We start from the raw sequence: 24,220 nt of genomic DNA on the forward strand, positions 1-24,220 counted from the left end.
TTTATCCCCGATGGCCAAAGACCTGGCTCTTTCATCGGTGGGAGATGCATACCCCTCGTCTGCTGAGGGCAGCTAGAGGTGGGGAGGAGGAGAGTACCACGGAAAGGGGTTGTGGGGTGAACATTTAGAGCTAGAAGACACTGTCATACCAATGTGGACGTCCCTGCCCCTGAGCTGAAAAATGTCAGTGCAGTAAGGGCCTCATCAGCCTTAGCTGCTATGTATACTTTCCGAGACAATGATCAGATCGCCAGCACGGCAGAGAAGGAAGAGGAAAGGGGCTTGAGCAAGGGTTGGCAGGATCTTGATTCTTGCTCTATGGTCGGTACTTGCATAGGAAGTGTTGGAGCTTGCTGCATTCTTTGCTGTTCCAAGTTAAAAAAATCTGTAAGAAAATAAACGGACCTTTAAATCTGTTTGATTGTGTATTGAGCTTATCAGTGTCCTCGGGGTGTTGTTTTTGTTTTTGTTTTTGCCTCCAGGACAGGCCAACACCGTTTTTTTTCATCTTATTTTTTTTTAATTAATTAATTTATTTATTTATTTATGGCTGTGTTGGGTCTCCATTTCTGTGCGAGGGCTTTCTGTAGTTGCGGCAAGCGGGGGCCACTCTTCATCGCGGTGTGCGGGCCTCTCACTGTCGCGGCCTCTCTTGTTGCGGAGCACAGGCTCCAGACGCGCAGGCTCAGCAATTGTGGCTCACGGGCCCAGTTGCTCCGCGGCATGCGGGATCCTCCCAGACCAGGGCTCGAACCCGTGTCGCCTGCATTGGCAGGCAGATTCTCAACCACTGCACCACTAGGGAAGCCCTCCTCGGGGTGTTTTGCTTGCACCCATGGATAAGGTACATAATTTTACCTGTCAGCTTGGCTAACATGTGGTGTCCAGTTGTTTGGTCAAACACCAGTCTACATTTTGCTGTGAAGGTATTTTTCTTTTTAGATGTGATGAGCATTTAAATCAGCAGACTTTGTGTAAAGCGGATTACCCTCCATCATGTAGTAATCGGCCAATCAGTGAAGGCCTTAAGAGAAAAGACTGTGGTCCACGGAAGAGGGAGGAATTCTGCCTTCAGACTACCGTCAGCCTCAAGACTGCAGCATCAACTCACAGGAACATCCAGCCTGCTGACCTGCTCTGTGCACCTCAGATTTGCCAGCCCCACAATCGCATGAACCAATTCCTTAAGATAAATCAATCTCTCTCTCTCTCTCTCCCTTCTATTTCTTCCATTTCTCTGGAGAATCCTGACTAAAAGAGGTACTAACCTTGCTAATGGAAAGAAAAATAATTTAAACGTCACACACAATTGCAGACACTCCACACCAGCACTGCTTTTGAGGGAAGGCAGGGCTTGACATAAACCAACTGAAAACGAGAGGTTCTTTCGTGTCTGAAACAGGATGCTGTAAGGAACAGACGGTGATCTCTCCTGACGTCCACAGCTGAGGAGCTACAAAGAGCCCATCCGAAGTTCAAAGAATTGGAAGCTGCTGAAGCCAGCCGTGTCCCATCTGGCCACTCATTTATAAAGAAGGACTGAGAGGAAGGACTTTTGAAGGACTGAAGTATTTTTGAAGAGAGGTCCAATTATTTCCCTTCCAGAAACCAAGCTCTGCAGAATCACTTGTCCTGCTGGGGCGTCCGCCATAGAGTGATGCATTGTTCCCCAGCTGGATGTCTGCCTGGCTCTGACTTGCAGGTCTGGCCCTGACGCCAGTACCAGTGTGTGCTAGGTCGATGGGATGAGAGCCCTGAGAGAGAGGGCATATGGAGGCAGAGCCAGGCAAGGCGGGGTGAGGCACACCCCCTCATGTGCCTGGCTCTCGGGAGGTATAGAGGATGGGTCCTTCTCACTCCTGCAGCCACGGGCCCCAGAGCGGGGCCGCAGAGTGTAAATGAGATGGAGATGCATGCATTCTGGGCACTGTGATGGCGCGGGGCAAAGAGAACGTGGCACGAGGCATCAAACAACCAAGGGTTAGCAAGCTCCCCTGCGGGCACTAATTCAGGGAAGTGTCTCTTTTCACTCTCTTCCTCCATTCCTCAACACCAGAGGGGCAACTGCGGGGGTGCACTCTCCCCTCCAGGCCACGAGAGCCACAAGCCAAGCCTGCACCGTGATAAGCACTTGACATACATTACGATGATTAGTAGTAGCATTTTTTCCCCTTTACAGAGTGGCATCTGAGGCACAGAGAAGTAAAAAATCTGGTCAAGGTCACACAGCTAGAGAAGGAGCTGGACTCCTAACCCCAGGCATTCAGAATGCAGAGCCCAGGGTTTTGACCTAAACTATATTGCATATGAAATTTATTTTTCAGTTATAGAACCCTAGTTATCATTATTCAGTATCTCAAGGCGATAAGTCAGGAGGCACCATGAAATACAGTTTTCCAGAGGGTCAGGGTCTTTCTAAATAGATAGAAAAAAGAAACAAGGCCAGTCACACAGACAGGCACACACACAGGATGTGAGTGTGAGGCCTAAAAAAACCTTGTGAATCTTAAAAAAACAATTTAGCCACTGAGTTGGTGAGGCTAAATCTGTTATACAAATATAAAGGGACATTGACGAGGCTGAAGGAATGTCCTTTTATTCTACCTTCACCAGTTTCTAACCCTTGCTTCATTCCTTGCACTTTTCTGCCTTGAGAGCCTGTATTCTGAGAGTGGAGAGCTGGGCTGAGTGAATGGGAAGGGTAGCGTCCAATGGCCTGGCATTCTCAAGCGGACGTCTGGCTTCTGAGCCCCACACAGGAAACTCTGTCGTTGGGAAATTTGCTGATGTAAACACGGACTGACAGGGGAAAGATTTTTGTTTGAGAACTTTGTCCGAGTGAAATCTTAGGGTCATGGGAGGGACTTTGGGAGGCATCTGGTCCATTGCTTCCCTGAAGCTTGGTCCGGCATCCAGCCCTAGAGATTCTCATGTTGTCGGTCTGAAGAAATCCCTGGAATTCATATTTTTAAAATGTTCCTCAGTTGACTCTCATGTGCTGTGAGCCTCTTTTAACACTTTTAATGCGGCAACCACAACAACAACTACAATGTCCACTTTTGCTTGGTTAACTCTAGTGATGGGTTTCTCACTACTTCCTGGGGTAGCCCATTATGTTTTTGGACAGTGCTGATTGTTCAAAATATTTTTCCTCAGTTTGGATAGAAATCCACATTTTGGTAGCTTCTACCTATTGGTCTTGGTGTGTTCCTTCCATCTGAGATGAATTATTCCTTTAACAGCAGCAGCTGTAGTCTCTGCAAGACTGTGGAAAGTCCTTCCTTGGTCTGTGATATGACCCACTTACCTCTGAGGGTTTGCCTAGAGCTTGCTTCAGAGTTTGTCTCCACATGGCCATCATTCATCCTTTGCTGTCAGAAAGTTTTCTCACTCTTTTGTGCATATAAGCTTTATTCCTCAGACAACAGTAAACCCTGTTCCACGTCCCTTTCCACCTGAGCCCCGGTACCTGAGTCCTCAGTCCGGGCTGTGTCCCTGACCCACCCCCTGGCTAGTGGGGGAATCTTAGTGACACTGTGATGACTTTTTAAACCCACTGGGATGTTCTGTTTCATATCAAGTGTGCTTTTTATCTTTGACATTCTGTTTTCTTTTCATATCACTTATTAGCTGTGGTTCTCAAATAGGAGTGATTTTGTCCCCCTAGGGGACATTTAGCAAAGTCTGAAGACATTTTTTGTTGTAACAACCTGTGTCTGTGTGGATGCTACGGGCATCTGCTGGTGAGTGACTAGGATATGCTCAACCTACAATGCAGAGGACAGGCCCCAAGACAAAGCATTACCCACCCCCAAATGTCATTTGTACCAAGGCTGAAAACCCTAGCTTATTAGCATTAAAAAAGCAAAGACTTTAAAAGCAAAGAATGAAGGCAGGCAAGAGAAATGAGGCTGCAGTGATTGTGTGCAGCCTGCAGCTGAGGTTCTGGGCACTGCATCCTCCGAGAAACAAATGAGGAAATAACCCAGGCAAAGGCGAGGTTTCCAGGGCTCATGGGGAACCCTAACTATAAAGAAGCCAGAAAGGAGTCACATATATTTGCTCCCTGTAGCCTGGTTTTCCCCAAATGTGACATATTTCCCCCTCATGGTATGTAACAGAATTTTAAGATAAACATATTTAAGAAAAAAAGTGAATGTAATTACTTTGCTGCACAGGAGTAATTAACACAGCACTGTAAATCAACTATACTTCAATTTAAAAATGAGTTATTAAAAATCAAAAAAACGGAAAGAAAAAAGTGAGTGGATTTAAAGAAAATATTGATAACTGAACCGCTGGTACAGTGATATGGCAAAGATTGTAAAATGGTCGGTAAATAATGTCTGCGACAAGACCATTGCCTTGTAGAAAAAAAGAGTTGCTGGTGTGAAATGGAGCAAAGAGGAGTCAATGTGCATCTTTGCTCTTAATGGGAAAGGGAAGGAGCTGCGATTTGGCAAGAGATGCAATAGAACTTACTGTTCTTGGCGTTCATCTCAGCATAGTACTTGTTCCTACCCACAGACTTGCCAGACATAGTTCTGTAAATATACATGGCCCCATCGAGCCACTTCCACTGCTGCCCCTGCAAATGACAGGAGATGGGAGACATGTACACATCAGCCTGCCCACCTGCTCACAGCCCAGACCCATTTAAAACATGGTTCTCATTGTAAAAACTGGGAAAGCACAGAAATGTGTAAAGACGGGAAAATAAGAAAGTCACTCCGTTTAATCTCTAGGAGGAAAACGTTACTAATATTTTACCATATTTACTTTTGGTGAAACCATTTTTGTCTATCACAATATTTTTATGTACTGAAAAATGTGGTGGCCTTTAAAATATATATTCAATTTTGTAGCGTCTTGCATTCCAAACATTTTTTAATGGTAAGAATGCACCATAGGGCTTCCCTGGTGGCGCAGTGGTTGAGAATCTGCCTGCCAATGAAGGGGACACGGGTTCGAGCCCTGGTCTGGGAAGATCCCACATGCCACGGAGCAACTAGGCCTGTGAGCCACAACTACTGAGCCTGCGTGTCTGGAGCCTGTGCTCCGCAACAAGAGAGGCCGCGACAATGCAAGGCCCGCGCACCGCGATGAAGAGTGGCCCCCGCTTGCCGCAACTACAGAAAGCCCTCGCACAGAAACGAAGACCCAACACAGCCAAAAATAAAAAAAAAAAAAAAAAAAAAGAATGCACCATAATTTACCTTACTAATTCTCCTACTGACTGATGTTTGTGTTGTTTCCAATTTACAATTATTGCAAAGAATACTGCTATGAACCACTTTATTTGCAAAGCTGTTTCTGTACTTAAAATTATTCTTTAAGGCTAGAATCCCAGAAGTATAATTAATGGCCAAAGGGCATGAATATTTTGAGGATATTGATATTTATTGCCAAACTGCCTTCCAAAAACAGTTCAGTTGTAGGAATCTGCATCCTCATTTACTGGGGAATTTCTCCTTATCCTTAAAAATATTATTCATTAAGACAAAGCAAAAGTCTAATAATCTGATAACTCAAATTATATTGTTATTCTAATTTGCATTTCTTTGATAACTAGAGACATTGCACAATTTGTTAGACTGTTTATTAGCCTCAGTCATGAAGGTAAAAAAACTAAATCACAAAAAAATATCTGGTAGAAATTGATGTATTTATCCTATCTCTGAATGAGAGAGTTCTGATTGATAGCAATGTGAATATATAAAAATGTAAAATTCATTGTATAAAATATATGTAACATCTATGGCAAAGTTTATCAAGAAACAGAAAGTCTGGGGTTTTTCTCCTTGTATTCTTTGTGTTTTTTTGGGTTAACATAGAAGCTCCACAAAGAATCTGTAAACTGCAGATCCCACATAGAGACCTCAGCAACCTCACATGTCATTTCTTTCTATGAGGTATTGAGGCGGGTAAAATGAGGGACCAGTGAAGAAAGTTTAGGATAACATAAAAAACATGATAGCATCTAGCAAAAAGCTTAGCTGAAAGTTTCCAACTTTAACTCAAGATCTAATGGGGGTTTAACTAAGCTTGGTCTCATAACGGGTCTGTGTGTGTGTGTGTTTATTTGTATACACCCATATATACTTACACAAACTTCTTTTTAAAGGCTCTGAAGAGCTGGTAATTTTGTGTTCAAAAATGTGGGAGAACTTTAATTAGATAGGTCTGTAAGTGGAGGAAATTGTTTCCTCCCTAACCTTGGAGCTTTGGTCTCTATCAATCGGAGGCAGGTGACTGAAGAAGATCTGTTGTGTGTGCCCTTGTCAGTAGGCCTGGGGCTGTTTCCCAGAGAGGGGCTATCTATCTGGCTTTCCCAAGGGGCCATTTGTGGGCCAAGTCTGAGGTTACCTTCTGCAGGTCATGCAGGCAGATCCATACGGGCTTGTTTCTTTGACAGCCACCTATGTCCGTTGCTATGGTGCTGGCCTCCTTTAAATTCAGGATAGATGCCAGGTGGGCTCCGTTTCCATATGACTGACACTAGAGCTGAGGGCAAGGAGGAGATGTGAGGTTTAAAAGCACAGCCCACAACCTAAATATCCATCGACAGAGGAATGGATAAAGAAGATGTGGTATGTATACACAAAGGAATATTACTCAGCCGTAAAAAAGAATGAAATAGTGCCATTTGCAGCAACATGGGTGGACCTAGAGATTATCATACTAACTGAGTAAGTCAGACAGAGAAAGACAAATATCATATGATATCACTTGTATGTGGAATCTAAAAAATGATACAAATGAACTTGTTTACAAAACAGAAATAGACTCACAGAGTTAGAAAACAAACTTATGGTTACCAAAGGGGAAAGGGGGGGAGGGATAAATTAGGAGCTTAGGATTAATATATACACACTACTATATGTAAAATAGATAACCAACAAGGACCTACTGTATAGCACAGGGAGCTCAATATCTTGTAATAACTTATGAGAAAAAAGAATCTAAAAAAGAATATATATATGTATATATATGTATAACTGAATCACTTTGCTGTACACCTGAAACTAACACAACATTGTAAATCAACTATATTTCAATAAAAATTAGAAAAAAAAAGAAAGGCACGGCCCTCACCTCAGAGCCCTAGAGCACCAGGCAGCATGGGCACACACAGCCCCCGCCTCCCCTTGGGATCTAAGCCCCACAGGAGACTTCCTGTCACCTTGGGAGAAAACACAACTGTCACAGGTGTCAGGCCTCAGAGGGGGAGGCAGCTCGAGGCAAGGGCACGAGCTTTAGGGCCAGTGGAAGTGCCTGGGGTCCTGGTCTTGCCTGTCTTTAGTGTATGTGACCTTGGCAAGTCACTTCACCTCTCTTCCTTATCTGTAAATGGAGGAAATAATTAGGGCTACACAAGGGAGTTGTCACGAGGATAGAATTGTTATAATTATGTATTATAATACTGCACTTCAACAAACCTAAGAAACCACTGATTGTAAAATGTGCTGTTCTCTAACAAGACACTTACTGCCCAAATAAAGAAATCATTTTATATACGTACATTTTATAGCTAGACAGAGATATATACTTTATGCTCTTTTGGGGTTGTGTTACAGGATCTGCCTACATAATAAAACAAATTAATTTAATAAAAACATGGTTTTGGCTGTGGTTGCTACTCTCATGTTTGCCTTTGAACTTGCTCAGGACTAGATGTGGTGACTGCTTAATGATAATTTACCAACCACTTGATAATACCAGAATGTTTTTGTACCCGTAATTTCTTTTTTTAATTTTAATTTTAATTTTATTTTTTAACATCTTTATTGGAGTATAATTGCTTTACAGTGTTGTGTTAGTTTCTGCTGTATAACAAAGTGAGTCAGCTATACGTATACATATATCCCCATATCTCCTCCCTCTTGCATCTCCCTCCCACCCTCCCTATCCCACCCCTCTAGGTGGTCACAGAGCACCGAGCTGATCTCCCTGTGCTATATGGTTGCTTCCCACTAGCTATCTGTTTTACATTTGGTAGTGTATATATGTCCATGCCACTCTCTCACGTCGTCCCAGCTTACCCTTCCCCCTCCCCATGTCCTCAAGTCCATTCTCTATGTCTGCATCTTTATTCCTGTCCTGCTCCTAGGTTCTTCAGAACCTTTCTTTTTTTTTTTTTAAGATTCCATATATATGTGTTAGCATACGGTATTTGTTTTTCTCCTTCTGACTTACTTCACTCTGTATGGCAGACTCTAGGTCCATCCATATACCCGTAATTTCATTTGACTTTTAAATTTGTGATGCACGGAAGCTGGATTACCAGTCAACGTGTAGTGAGTGTACCAGTTACAAAAGATCCCTGGGACAGAAGAGGCAACAGGCTCCGTCTGTTTAAATGATGTTTCCCTTTCCTGTCAGTTCACACAGCTAGAACTCAGAGCGCTGCCTCTTCGGTCCAAGATCGGGTCTTCCCGTCGTTTTAACTGCCACCTCCATCACCTCCAGGAGTCTTGTGAACTAAGATGCCAGCTAGGAACCAAGGAGCACAGCAGCCGTGGTGTCAATTTCTCTGGTCCTTCCCGGCACCTTCTCTGCACTCTGGTTCAGGAGTGGTTAACTCTGCTAAGGCTTGGTATCAATCATGTGGATCGTTTTTGCCTTGAAAACCTGAATTGAGCATCCACCGTGTGCCACAGGCTTTTTGCAAGTTCTTTTCATGAATCCTCCCAACAACCCCATGGGATAAAAGTGTTATCCCCATTTTACAGAAGAAAACTGGTAAAGTGAGGTATAGCTGCAACTAATGCGTGGCAGAGCGTGCTTTAAACTCAGGTCTATATTATTCCAAAGCCCCCCAGATATCTTCCTCTTTGTTTTGGTAGAATTCGTGTTGGACTCTCCAGGGACAGGCAGTACAAACATCTGTCCAGGATTTCTCCAAGTTGCTTCCCAAGAACTGAGGAGAAGTCCACTGCTGTCGATGAGCTTTTTCTTCTTTCAGTGGACAGAATCCGGGCGGCCCTTTCTGTGTTTGGCTCTTTTTATCTTTTTTGCTATCATTCACATCTGCTTAGGAAAGCATTGCATTGGGGCCAACTTCCCTGGGTTTGCTCTGCTGGTTATTCTCGGTGTAATCTTGGGAGAGTCACTTATGCTTATACTGCATTGCAATTTTTTGTTTAAATGTCACAATCTTGCATCAGTTCTGCACTTTTTAAGGCCAGAAAAGACCTTTGCATTCTCAGTAGCTATCACGTGATAGGTGCTTCCTCATTCTGAGTTATTGATTTACAGGGATTCTGAGGCCATTCTGGGCCCAGATCACACCCCATTTCCCCACGTAGCTCCCCGGTCAGTCACTTCAGTTTAACAACCACAATTCAGTGACACAGCAGCACTGACTCCCAACACTCTGAGGTAACTTATTCTGACTGGCTATGTGGGTATCTCTTAGAAAAGCCTCAGTGAAATAAAACCAATACATTTGTTGGGTTATGGAGACAGTGAGGCCTTGCATTTGTCTGGAATGCTTCGGTCTCCGTCAGGTGGCTCTGAGGCTGTCTACACACGGCTCTCTTGCTGGTAAATCTTGTACGGCAATTCAGTTGTTCTTTCTGTAAGTTCCTCATCTCATCGTCTTTGGATTTATGTATTTCTGTCTTTCTCCCTGACAGTGAACTCCTTGAGGGCAGGCTGTTCCTTGTTCATCCTCATGTCTTTGCAGCCCGTCCAGGGTCTGGGCCTATATAGCACATGCTCCATCAATGCTCACATGATGAAAGGAGTTAAGCACATAACCCTCTATTCTCCATTTCACCAGCCAGGTTACTTCTCAGGATGCCAAGGAAGGACCCTTGGCTCTGAGTTGAATGATACCTGGAGCTTTGGGTGGCCCCTTGCTTTAGAGAAGCCTCTCCAAGCATGGGCCAGATTTCTTACCTCAGCATCAGACCAGTTCCTCAGCTTCTGGAAGTATCCCTAGCAACAGGACTTGTAGTAAAACCATCCAGTAGCACAGCTAGGTCTCAGGATGATGGCTGCGCACAAACAAAAGGCAATTACAAGTTATGATGGCAAAGAGAAGCAATTCCTACACTTGAGCCAGTTTAAGACCTGGCTCGCCTTGAATGGAGGGAAGGCTAAGTGCCCTGGAGGAAGGATCCCTCCCTGCTGCCGAATCTTTATACTGTTCATCTTTCTCGTAGCCTTCTCCAAAGGGGACTGTGGGCTTTTACCAGAGTAACTGTACATTGGGGGAAAGGAGGTAATCAGCTCTTTGAGGTTTACTGGACACTGGCTCTGAACTGACACTGATTCCAGGAGACCCCGGACATCACTGTGGTCTGCCAGTCAGAGAAGGGGTTTATGGAGGTCGGATGATCAATGGTGTTTTAGCTCAGGACTACTTCACAGTGGACCCAGTGGGTCCCCAAGCCCATCCTGTGGTAATCTCCCCAGTTATGGAATACATAATTGGAACAGACATCCTCAGCAACTATAGCAGAATCCCCACACTGGTAGCAAGATCAAACAGCTATAATTCAAGACCTCACAAGAGTGGGTGAGGGGCATAAATTGGTAGTTTTAGGCATTACAAGGAGGGAGTGGTGTTTTGGCTAGGGGGACGCAGGACAGGTTAGATGGCAACTTGGCTGGAACTTGAGAATAGGGGGGCTGAAAGTCAGTAGCAAGGGGAAGGGGACATTTTAGGCGAAGGGGGTGGGTGAGCAGAGGAATGGTGGCAGCAAAGCAAGCACTTAAGTTTGCCTTAACTGTAGGGCACCTGTCAGGCAAGCACTGTAGAAGAGAAGGAGACGGTCAGGGCCCAGAAGCCAGAGAAGCTGTGATCAAGAAAGGCACAAGCTCCTCTGGCTAGTGGGTTGGTGAACAGGCCACATCACTGAAACTGAGGTTTCTGAAGAAGTGGAGATGTCTGGGAACACAGAGGGCCCAGAGGATGAAGGGGATGCCAAGCTAGGAAATGTGGACTTTGTGCCAGTGTGGCGGCACTCCAATGCTCTTGGTGGGTGCAGGGGTCTTTCCACCCCCAGTGCATGTTCACAGACTTTTTTGTGGTCACATAGCATTTCCTCTCTCCCCACTGAGATGACCCTGTTGTCACTTGCTTGCCCCATTCTTCTGTTCTACTTCATTCCTTACCTATAAATCTCCAGGGGCTTCCTGATGCTTTCAGATAAACTCTCCACTCAGTTTGACATTTAAAGGCGCTCACAACCTGGTCTTATGGTCCTATTGAGATGCAGCTTCCGGTGCAGCAGCCTCAGCTCCATCTTGGAACATGACGCTCATTATGGACAGATCCTTTGCTTGTGCTATGCTTTGTACCTGTGAATGGTGGACAATGGCTAACCCAGCTGACGCACAGCAGGCAAGGTTTCAAGGTGAAAGCAGCTCTTTTGCCCCTTTCCTGTTTGCCCATTTCTGTTCCCCTTTAACCTTAAAAGAACTTAATTATAGGAATGAGCTCACTAGGCAATTTAACCTAACTCCTGACTTATGCCCTCTTGAATGCACACCATGCCTTGTCTAACTTGCTGATTCTTTTCCTAGATAAAAAGAAGTAAGAATGAAGAATTAAGCGGTTAAAAAATGACGAGCTCTCTATTCTCAACAGCCCCCTTAGCAATCCTGCAGGCTGATCAGATGCAAGATAACATCCGAAGAGTCAGCCAGTCTGCAAGCAACGGGGAATGATGCAGAATCCAACTTCCTGCGTCGATGATTCATTGAGATTCTTCCTCCTTTTTCTCCTTTAAAAACCATCATGGCTGAGCAGAATCTTCGGAGTTGGTCTCTGGACACAAGTCCACCTTCTCCCTAGATTGCTGGCTTTTCTGATTAAAGCACCTTTCCTTTCTACTGACACTTGCCTCTCGAATTATTGGTTCTTGAGCAAGAAGCAACCGAACCTGGGTTTGGTAACAAAGGGGTACATCAAATGTACTAGGAACAAACGACATAGACACTCATGTGCTTAAATACCTCATCTTCTACTACCTTTAGAAATACAAACATCATTTGATGTTAAATAAAAAGAACGCCTTTATGCTGAGGCGGGCTGGGACCTGGGCCCCTTTGCTGCAGTGCTGCAATGTCTGCACCTGGACACACCTCTCCTCGAGCAACAAAATACAAAAAAGCTGTATGGGACTAAAAATAACTGCGTGCGTGCTCAGCTGGTGCAAATACTGGACAAAAGATACAAAGAGACCAAAAAACCCAACTGCCACTTTTGAAGAGCCTGGAGCAAAAGCAGGGGGTCAGGGGCAAAAGCAGGTACTGCACATGCCCCCTGCGCACACCACCACCTAAGGGGTGAGCAAAACACCTAAGCCACTTCTGCAGCCCAGCCCCTGGACACACCCTTACCCTCACCCCATATAAGGAACAAGCTCGCCCCCACTCAGGGAATGAGCAAGCAAGGGAACCTGTTGTTTGTTCTTGCTCCCCCCTGCTGCAGCAGGGGCCCCAATAAAACCTTGCCTGAATTTCTTGTCTGGCCTCTGATGAATTTCTATTGATTAAGGAGGGCAAGAACCCTGGTCAGTAACAATGCCACTGTTGCTACTTTTGCTACCACTATCACCAGCTTCCATGTACAAAGTGCTTTCTTGCTGTCAGGCACTATGATAAGCAGTTTATTCACACTACATATTTATCTCTTTTTTTTTTAACATCTTTATTGGAGTATAATTGCTTTACAATGGTGTGTTCCTGCTTTATAACAAAGTGAATCAGCTATACATATACATATATCATCACCATATCTCCTCTCTCTTGCGTCTCCCTCCCACCCTCCCTATCCCACCCTCTAGGTGGTCACAAAGCACCGAGCTGATCTCCCTGTGCTACGTGGCTGCTTCTCACTAGCTATCTATTTTACATTTTGTAGTGTATATATGTCCATGCCACTCTCTCACTTCGTCCGAGCTTACCCTTCCCCCTCCCCGTGTCATCAAGTCCATTCTCTACGTCTGTGTCTTTATTCCTGTCCTGCCACTAGGTTCTTCAGAACCATTTTTTTTTTAAGATTCCATATATATGTGTTAGCATACAGTATTTGTTTTTCTCTGACTTACTTCACTCTGTATGACAGACCCTAGGTCCATCCACCTCACTACAAATAACTCAATTTCGTTTCTTTTTATGGTTGAGTAATATTCCATTGTATATATGTGCCACATCTTCTTTATCCATTCATCTATCGAGGGACACTCAGGTTGCTTCCATGTCCTGGCTATTATAAATAGAGCTGCAATGAACATTGTGGTACATGACTCTTTTTGAATTATGGTTTTCTCTGGGCATATGCCCAGTGGTGGGATTGCTGGGTCGTATGGTAGTTCTATTTTTAGTTTTTTAAGGAACCTCTATACTGTTCTCCATAGTGGCTGTATCAATTTACATCCCCACCAACAGTGCAAGAGGGTTCCCTTTTCTCCACACCCTCTCCAGAATTTATTGTTTATAGATTTCTTGGTGATGGCCATTCTGACTGATGTGAGGTGATACCTCATTGTAGTTTTGATTTGCATTTCTCTAATGATTAGTGATGTTGAGCATCCTTTCATGTGTTTGTTGGCAATCTGTATATCTTCTTTGGAGAAATGTCTATTTAGGTCTTCTGCCCATTTTTGGATTGGGTTTTTTGTTTTTTTGATATTGAGCTACATGAGCTGCTTGTATATTTTGGAGATTAATCCTTTGTCAGTTGCTTTGTTTACAAGTATTTTCTCCCATTCTGAGGGTTGTCTTTTCGTCTTGTTTATGGCTTCCCTTGCTGTGCAAAAGCTTTTAAGTTTCATTAGGTCCCATTTGTTTATTTTTGTTTTTATTTCCATTTCTCTAGGAGGTGGGTCAAAAAGGATCTTGCTGTGATTTATGTCATAGAGTGTTCTGTCTATGTTTTCCTCTAAGAGTTTTATAGTGTCTGGCCTTACATTTATGTCTTTAATCCATTTTGAGTTTATTTTTGCGTATGGTGTTAGGGAGTGTTCTAATTTCATTCTTTTACATGTAGCTGTCCAGTTTTCCCAGCACCACTTATTGAAGAGCACATACCTGTATTTAAATTCTGTTTTCTGCCTGATTCCTAATAAATCTTTTAGCTACTTCAGGTCTGGGATCATGCCTACCTCATCTCTATAATCTTATGCTCAGGAGGTTTTAGTGCTAATCTGACCAGTGACCTAAGAAAGAGTAGTTGCTTCCTAACCTGTCCCTTTTCTTCTTAGATGTTTTCTTCCAGAGAACAAGCAAGCTCACTCATATCTTTCTTTTTCCCAGACAAAAGCTTCACTTAACTTTTTTTTGTTGCTTGTTTTTTGTTGTTTTTTTGACATTCACCACTTTTTCAGGGAGAAATGTTTTACTTCTTCTCTTGGAAAAATTCATGCTCTAAACCCACTTGAAAGCATCTTATTGTCATCTATGTGATGATTCTACTTTGCTTCCTAAGAAACTCCTCCAAGTGGAAACATGTACACTGAAATATCTCTATAGACGGATGGTACATTGCTGAAAAGAGAAAGGTGGTTAAAAATGTTTAGATCAAAGTGAATTTTCTGATGGAAAGTAGAAATATGACCTCTTGACATATATCCATAAATATTCAGTAAGCACACATCAATTCATGACACACTAGTACAAATGCCCCATAAGATTTTCTGTGATAATTGATATGTCCTAAAGTGTGCTATCAATGTGGTAGCCACTAACCACATATGGCCATTGAGCACTTGGAATATGGCTAGTGAAAATGAAGAGTTGAATTTTTAATTTTATTTAATTTTTGTCAATTAAATTTAAATTTAAGCAGTTACATGTGGTTAGTGGCTTCCACACTGGACAGGAAAGACCACAAGGATGGGAGTGGATTTCTTATAGAAGCAGATTAATATGAAACAAAAGAGAATTTGTTCTTATTTTTGAGGGAGCTTAGAAACGGAGAGCAACTTTGTAGAAGTAAGTCCTGAGAACTTGAAGGAAATGTGAGAAGTTTTGGAGGAAAGTTATAGAACTTGGATTTTAGTCAAATTTAATTAGATCACCAAGCTGACACCTAGGTTATACTTCAGTAAGAAATCTTCATCATATCTGCAGGATATGGCGTTTTCTGATGCCAGTTTCCCTGATTGAAACTTGGATGGCAGTGATCCTTTGCCTTCTTCTTCAAATGACCAATGAACTCCATTTTGAGTCAGATAGTAGAGCTTTTCACTGCTTCATCATTTGAGGTCAAGCAAAAATTGTCTTCAGCTTTAACATGACAGGAACTCACCTACTACCCATTTTAACTAGTAAGGAGTTTCATACTTTACCCTTGGTGCCTACTGGAAGTTTTTTGAAAAAGTCAGTTACTTTGTGAGAGGGCAGACAGCAGAAGCAAGAAGAACTACAATCCTGCAGGGGAACAAAACCACATTCACAGAAAGATAGACAAGATGAAAAGGCAGAGGGCTATGTACCAGATGAAGGAACAAGATAAAACCCCAGAAAAAACAACTAAATGAAGCAGAGATAGGCAGCCTTCCGGAAAAAGAATTCAGAATAATGATAGTGAGGATGATCCACAACCTCGGAAAAAGAATGGAGGCAAAGATGGAGAAGATGCAAGAAATGTTTAACAAAGACCTAGAATAAGTAAAGAACAAACACCTAGAAGAATTAAAGAACAAACAAACAGAGATGAACAATACAATAACTGAAATGAAAAATACACTAGAAGGAATCAATAGCAGAATAACTGAGGCATAAGAATGGAGACACAGATATAGAGAACAAATGTATGGACACCAAGGAGGGAAAGTGGCAGGGGTGGGGTGGCGGTGGTGTGATGAATTGGGAGATTGGGATTGACATATATTCACTAATATGTATAAAATGAATAACTAATAAGAACCTGCTGTATAAAAAAAATAAATAAAATTCTAAAATTAAAAAAAAAAACAGAAGAATGGATAAGTGACCTGGAAGACAGAATGGTAGAATTCACTGCCATGGGACAGAATAAAGAAAAAAGAATGGAAAGAAATGAAAACAGCCTAAGAGACCTCTGGGACCACATTAAACACAACAACATTCACATTATAGGGGTCCCAGAAGGAGAAGAGAGAGAGAAAGGACCTGGGAAAATGTTTGAAGAGATTATAGTCAAAAACATCCCTAACATGGGAAAGGAAACAGCCACCCAAGTCCAGGAAGCACAGAGCGTCTCAGGCAGGATAAACCCAAGGAGAAACACGCCAAGACACATAGTAATCAAATTGACAAAAACTAAAGACAAAGAAAAAGCATTGAAAGCAACAGGGGAAAAACAACAAATACCATACAAGGGAACTCCCATAAGGTTATCAGCTGATTTCTCAGTGGAAACTCTACAAGCCAGAAGGGAGTGGCATGATATATTTAAAGTGATGAAAGGGAAGAACCTACAACCAAGATTACTCTAGCTGGCAAGGACCTCATTCAGATTAACGGAGAAATCAAAAGCTTTACAGACAAGCAAAAGCTAAGAGAATTCAGCACCACCACACCAGCTCTACAACACAAGAGAAGAAAAGGACCTACAAAAACAAACCCATAACAATTTAGAAAATGGTAATAGAAACATACATATTGATAATTACCTTAAATGTGAACAGATTAAATGCTCCAACCAAAAGATGCAGGCTCACTGAATGGATACAAAAACAAGACCCATATATATGCTGTCTAAAAGAGACCCACTTCAGACCTAGGGACACACACAGACCGAAAGTGAGGGGATGGAAAAAGATATTCTATGCAAATGGAAATCAACAGAAAGCTGGAAAAGCACTACTCATACCAGACAAAATAGACTTAAATAAAGAATGTTACAAGAGACAAGGAAGGACACTACATAATGACCAAGGGATCAATCCAAGAAGAAGATATAACAATTATAAATATATATGCACCCAACATAGGAGCACCTCAATACATAAGGCAACTGCTAACAGCTATAAAAGAGGAAACTGACAGTAACACAGTAATAGTGGGGGACTTTAACACCTCACTTACACCAATGGACAGATCATCCAAACAGAAAATTAATAAGGAAGCACAAGCTTTAAATGACACAATAGACCAGCTAGATTTAATTGATATTTGTAGGACATTCCATCCAAAAACAGCAGATTACACTTTCTTCTCAAGTGCACATGGAATACTCTCCAGGATAGATCACATCTTGGGTCACAAATCAAGCCTCAGTAAATTTAAGGAAATTGAAATCATATCAAGCACCTTTTCTGACCACAACACTATGAGTTTAGAAATCAATTACAGGGGAAAAATATAAAAAACACAAACACATGGAAGCTAAACAATACATTACTAAATAACCAAGAGATCACTGAAGACATCAAAGAGGAAATCAAAAAATACCTAGAGACAAATTACAACAAAAACACGATGATCCAAAACCTATGGAATGCAGCAAAAGCAGTTCTAAAAGGGAAGTTTATAGCAATACAAGGCTACATCATGAAACAAGAAAAATCTCAAATAAACAATCTAACGTTACACTTAAAGGAACTAGAGAAAGAAGAACAAACAAAACCCACAGTTAGTAGAAGGAAAGAAATTATGAAGATCAGACAGAAATAAATGAAATAGAAACAAAGAAAACAATAGCAAAGGTCAATAAAACTAACAGCTGGTTTGTTGAGAAGATAAACAAAATTGATAACCCATTAGCCAGACTCATCAAGAAAAAGAGGGAGAGGACTCAAATCAATAAAGTTAGAAATGAAAAAGAAGAAGTTACAACAGACACCGCAGGAATACAAAGCATCCTCAGAGACTACTACAAGCAACTCTATGCCAATAAAATGGACAACCTGGAAGAAATGGACAAATTCTTAGAAAGGTATAACCTTCTGAGACTGAATCAGGAAGAGATAGAAAATATGAACAGACCGATCACAAGCAATGAAACTGAAACTGTGATGAAAAATCTTCCAACAAACAAAAGTCCAGGACCAGATGGCTTCACAGGTGAATTCTATCAAACATTTAGAGAATAGCTAACACCCATCCTTCTCAAACTCTTCCAAAAAATTGCAGAGGAAGGAACACTCCCAATCTCATTCTATGAGGCCACCATCACCCTGATACCAAAACCAGACAAAGATACTAAAATAAAGAAAATTACAGACCAATATCACTGATGAATATAGATGCAAAAATCCTCAACAAAAAACTAGAAAACAGAATCCAACAACACACTAAAAGGATCATACACCATAATCAAGTGGGATTTATCCCAGGGATGCAAGGATTCTTCAATATATGCAAATCAATCAATGTGATACACCATATTAACAAACTGAAAAATAAAAACCATATGATCATCTCAATAGATGCAGAAAAAACTTCTGACAAAATTCAACACCCATTTACGACAAAAACTCTCCAGAAAGTGGGCATAGAGGGAAACTACTTCAACATAATAAAGGCCATATATGACAAACCCACAGCAAACATCATTCTGAATAGTGAAAAACTGAAAGCATTTCCTCTAAGATCGGGAACAAGACAAGGATGTCCACTCTCGTCACTATTATTCAGCATAGTTTTGAAAGTCCTAGGCATGGCAATCAGAGAAGAAAAAGAAATAAAAGGAATACAAAATGGAAAAGTAGAAGTAAAACTGTCACTGTTTGCAGATGACATAATACTATACATAGAGAATCCTAAAGATGCCATCAGAAAACTACTAGAGCTAATCAATGAATTTGGTAAAGTAGCAGGATATAAAATTAATGCACAGAAATCTCCTGCATTTCTATATATTAATGATGAAAAATCTGAAAGAGAAATTAAGGAAACACTCCCATTTACCATTGCAACAAAAAGAATAAAATACCTAGGAATAAACGTACCTAGGGAGACAAAAGACCTGTATGCAGATAACTATAAGACACTGATGAAAGAAATTAAAGATGATACAAACAGATAGAGAGATTTACATGTTTTGGACTGGAAGAATCAACATTTTGAAAATGACTATAAAAGCAATCTACAGATTTAGTGCAATCCCTATCAAATTACCAACGGCATTTTTTATGGAACTAGAACAAAAAATCTTAAAATTTGTATGGAGACACAAAAGACCCTGAATAGCCAAAGCAATCTTGAGAAAGAGAAATGGAGCTGGAGGAATCAGGCTCCCAGTCTTCAGACTATACTACAAAGCTACAGTGTTGTGCCAGTGGTACTGGCACAAAAACAGAAATATAGATCAATGGAACAGGATAGAAAGCCCAGAGATAAACCCATGCACATATGGTCACCTTATCTTTGATAAAGGAGGCAAGAATATACAGTGGAGAAAAGACAACCTCTTCAATAAGTGGTGCTGGGAAAACTGGACAGCTACATATAAAAGAATGAAATTAGAACACTCCTTAACACCATACACAAAAATAAACTCAAAATGGATTTGAGACCTAAATGTAAGACCGGGCACTACAAAACTCTTAAAGGAAAACATAGGAAGAACACTCTTTGACATAAATCACAGCAAGATCTTTTTTGATCCACCTCCTTGAGTAATGGAAATAAAAACAAAAATAAACAAATGGGACCTAATGAAACTTAAAAGCTTTTGCACAACAAGGGAAACCATAAACAAGACAAAAAGACAACCCTCAGAATGGGAGAAAATATTTGCAAAAGAATCATCGGACAAAGGATTAATCTCCAAAATATATAAATAGCTTATGCATCTCAATATCAAAAAAACAAAGAACCCAATCCAAAAATGGGCAGAAGCCCTAAATAGACATTTCTCCAAAGAGGACATACAGATGGCCAAGAAGCACATGAAAAGCTGCTCAACATCACTAATTATTAGAGAAATGCAAATCAAAACTACAATGAGGTACCACCTCACACCAGTTAGAATGGGCATCATCAGAAAATCTACAAACAACAAATGCTGGAGAGGGTGTGGAGAAAAGGGAACCCTCTTGCACTCTTGGTGGGAATGTAAATTGATACAGCCACTATGGAGAACAGTATGGAGGTTCCTTAAAAAACTAAAAGTAGAATTACCATATGACCCAGCAATCCCACTACTGGGCATATACCCAGAGAAAACCATAATTCAAAAGGCACATGCACCTTAATGTTCATTGCAGCACTATTTACAATAGCCAGGTCATGGAAGCAACCTAAATGCCCATCAACAGATGAATGGATAAAGAAGATGTGGTACATATATATAAAGGAATATTACCCAGCTATAAAAAGGAACGAAATTGGGTCATTTGTATAGACATGAATGGATCTAGAGACTGTCGTACAGAGGGAAGTAAGCCAGAAAGAGAAAAACAAGTATCGTATATTAACGCATATATGTGGAACCTACAAAAATGGTACAGATGAACCCGTTTGTAGGGCAGAAATAGAGACACAGATGTAGAGAACAAATGTATGGACACCAAGGGGGGAAGTGGCGGGGGAGGTGCTGGTGTGATGATTTGGGAGATTGGGACTGGGATATATACACTAATATGTATAAAATTGATAACTAATTAGAATCTGATGTATAAAAAATACAATAAAATTAGGAAATTCAAAAGAAAAAAGTCAATTATTTTTTGACAGCTAAACATTTTAGTACTGTTAGACTGGCATGAAAAAAGAACCTCAATCAGGCAGGGGCAAGGGAGTGGGGAGCACCTAACGGAATGATCAGAGAAAGAGATTTTTTAAAAAGGTGCTTTAGGAGAATGCAAAAAATAAAGTCTGGTAGAGGGATGTGGAAAAATCTGAAGTGATTATATAATGAGAAGGAGAGTCTTGAAATGTTTTCCAATCCTAAATCCTGAGAAAACAGCATAAACCCCTCATTATTTTAAGAAACTATTGAAGAGTTCCTCCTCGCCCCCCTAGGGTGCAAATTTTTACAGCCTTCGACATTGTCGTATTATATTTGATGGAGATATTGACCATGAGTACTGTTGCAAGCAAGCCCTGTAATATCCCAAGATACTGGAACAAATCCTATCAGTGGGAGAGAGGAAATGAGTCACCGAGGAGGTGTTCATTACAGCCAGTCTGGAGAAACCCTTATCTTGGCGACAATAGAGTTTATGACAACCCACTCAGCCCCAATGTAGGAGACAGGTGGTATGGAGGAATCTCCCCTTCTCCACATTTCCTGGGCAATCTATTGTCTATATATGTGACAAGCTCTGCCAGCTACAAAGCCTCAGGTGATTTGCTTAAGAAGCACAATGGAAGTTATGTCACAGAATTTTAAATTGAAAAATCTGTACATGATTAGCTCTCTTCTTCATCCTTCAGTACATTCATCCCAGGCTTTATCTCCTCCATGAACCCTTCCCTAAACCAGCCCCTCCTTTGTAATAGAATTTCCCTCATTGTATGGAAATTATTTGTTCGTGGGCCAGGATGCCACTCTCAAGAACAGGGATGTGACTTAATCTCTGTCTTGGGCACTTGGCACTTGGGTGGTGCTCAAAACGTGTTTGCTGGACCAAACTCAATATATTAAAATCTCTAGGACAGTGCTTGACACATAGAAGATACACAATATATGTTAGCTTCTATTTTCTATATTTTCTGAATAACTTACGCATATGTAGAGGTGTGAAAAGATTGTATAATAACAGGTACTATAATTCATTTTTGAGGGGGTTGTCTTCAAAAACATTACCTTGATAAGCAAATTGGGGTGAAAAGTAAGACCCTAAGAACATTTATTAGTAGGATGGAAGCATAGAACATATACAGGCATACCTTGAAGATACTGTGGGTTCGGTTCCAGACCACCACAATAAAGCAAATATCACAATAAAGCAAGTCACAGAATTTTTTTGTTTCCCAGTGCATATAAAAGTTATGTTTACACTATAGTCTATTAAGTATGCAATTGCATTATGTCTATTATGTACAAACCTAATTAGAAAATACTTTATTGCTAAAACATGCTAACCAGCATCTGAGCATTTAGCAAGTCATAATCTTTTTGCTGGTGGAGGGTCTTGCCTCAATACCGATGGCAGTTGACTGATCAGGGTAGTGGCTGCTGAAGGCTTGGGGCTGCTGTGGCAATTTCTTAAAATAAGAAAGAATGAATTTTGCCACACTGATTGACTCTTCCTTTCATCAATCATTTCTCTGTAGCATGTAATGCTGCTTGATAGTATTTTACCCACAGTAAATCTCCTTTCAAAATTGCAATCAATTGTCTTAAATTCTGCCACTGCTTTGTCAGCTAAGTTTATGTAATATTCTGAATCTTTTGTTGTCATTTCGACAATCTTCACAGCATCATCTCCAAGAGTAGATGCCATGTTAAGAAACTACTTTCTTTGCTCATCCATAAGAAGCAACTTCTCATCCATGTAAGTTTTATCATGAAATTGCAACAATTCAGTCACATCTTCAGGCTCCACTTCTAATTCTAGTTCTCGTGCTATTTTCACCACATATGCAGTTACTTCCTTCACTGAAGTCTTGAACTTCTCGAAGTCATCCATAAAGGTTGGAATCAACTTCTTTCAGACTTCTGTTAATATTGATATTTTGACCTCTTCCCATGGATCACAAATATTCTTAATGGCATCTAGAATGGTGAATCCTTCCCAGAAGATTTTCAACTTACTTTGCCCAGATCCATATATACGGCAGCTATAGCCTTATGAAATGTATTTCTTAAGTAATAAGACTTGAATGTTAAAATTACTTCTTTTTTTAACTTTTTATTTTATATTGGAGTATAGCTGATTAACAATGTGTTAGTTTCAGTTGTACAGCAAAGTGATTCAGTTATACATATACATGTATCTATTCTTTTTCAAATTCTTTTCCCATTTAGGTTGTTACATAATATTGAGCAGAGTTCCCTGTACTCAATGGGCTACAGAATGGATTTTGTGTTAGCAGGCATGAAAACATCATCTATCTCATTGTACATCTCCAGCAAAGCTCTTGGGTGACCAAGTGCATTGTCAATAAGAAGTAATATTTTGAAAGGAATCTTTTTTTCTGAGCAGTAGTTTTCAAGAGTGGGCTTAAATATTCAGTAAACCACGCTGTAAACAGATGTGCTGTCGTCCAGGCTTTGTTGTTTCATTTATAAAGGAGAGGCAGTGTAGATTTAATATAATTCTTAAGGGTCCTAGGAGTTTTTGAATGATAAATGAGTATTAGCTTCAACTTAAAGTCACCAGCTACATTAACCCCTAACAAAAGTCAGCCTGTCCTTTGAAGCTTTGAAGGCAGGCATTGACTTCTCCTCTGTAGCTATGAAAGTCCTAGGTGGCATCTTCTTCCAATAGAAGGCTGTTTTGTCTACATTGAAAAATCTGTTGTTTGGTGTAGCCACCTTTATTAACTATCTTAGCTAGATCTTCTGGATAATTTGCTGCAGCTTCTATATCAGTACTTGTTGCTTCACCTTGCACTTTAATGTTATGAAGACAGCTTCTTTCCTTAAACTTCATGAACCAACCTCTGCTAGCTTCAAACTTTTCTTCTGCAGCTTCCTCACCTCTTTCAGCCTTTGGAGAATTGAAGAGATTAGGGCCTTGCTCTGGATTAGGCTTTGACTTAGGGAAATGTTGTGACTGATTTGATCTTCTACCCAAATTACTAAAATTTTCTCCATATCCGCGATAAGGCAGTTTCTCTTTCTTATCATTTATGTGTTCACTGGAGACGCACTTGTAACTTCCCTTAAGAACTTTTCCTTTGCATTCACAATTTAGCTAACTGTTTGGTGCAGGAGGCCCAGCTTTCAGCCTATCTCAGCTTTCGACATGCCTTACTCACTAAACTTAATCACTTCTAGCTTTTGGTATAAAGTGAGAGATGTGTGACTCTTCCTTTCACTTGAATATTTAGAGGTCATTGTAGGGTTATTAATTGGCCTAATTTCAATATTGTTATGTCTCAGGGAATAAGGAACCCTGAGGAGAGGGAGAGAGATGGGGAAACAGTGGGTTTGTGGAGTAGCCAGACACACACAGTATTTATTAAGTTCACTGTCTTATACGGGTACAGTTTGTGGTGCCACAAGACAATTACAATAGTAACATCAAAGATCACTGATCACAGATAACCATAACAAATATAATAATAATTTAAAAGTTTGAAATATTGCGAGAATTACCAAAATGTGGCAGAGACATGAAGTGAGCAATAGCTGTTGGAAAAATTGCACCAATAGATTAGC

General features: G+C 40.9%; 1 protein-coding gene across 1 annotated transcript; it reads right to left on the minus strand.

The window, feature by feature from the left end:
* Positions 1-316: 316 nt before the first annotated feature.
* REG4 (regenerating family member 4) lies at positions 317-22,523 on the minus strand. The gene is given in 7 exon segments (XM_059919459.1): positions 317-405; positions 4,483-4,588; positions 6,367-6,504; positions 9,904-10,001; positions 10,200-10,307; positions 22,038-22,098; positions 22,425-22,523. Coding segments are annotated over 7 exon segments (699 nt in total).
* Positions 22,524-24,220: the final 1,697 nt, after the last annotated feature.

The sequence above is a fragment of the Balaenoptera ricei genome, chromosome 1, assembly GCF_028023285.1.
Source record: "Balaenoptera ricei isolate mBalRic1 chromosome 1, mBalRic1.hap2, whole genome shotgun sequence".
In the NCBI taxonomy this organism is placed as follows: domain Eukaryota; kingdom Metazoa; phylum Chordata; class Mammalia; order Artiodactyla; family Balaenopteridae; genus Balaenoptera; species Balaenoptera ricei.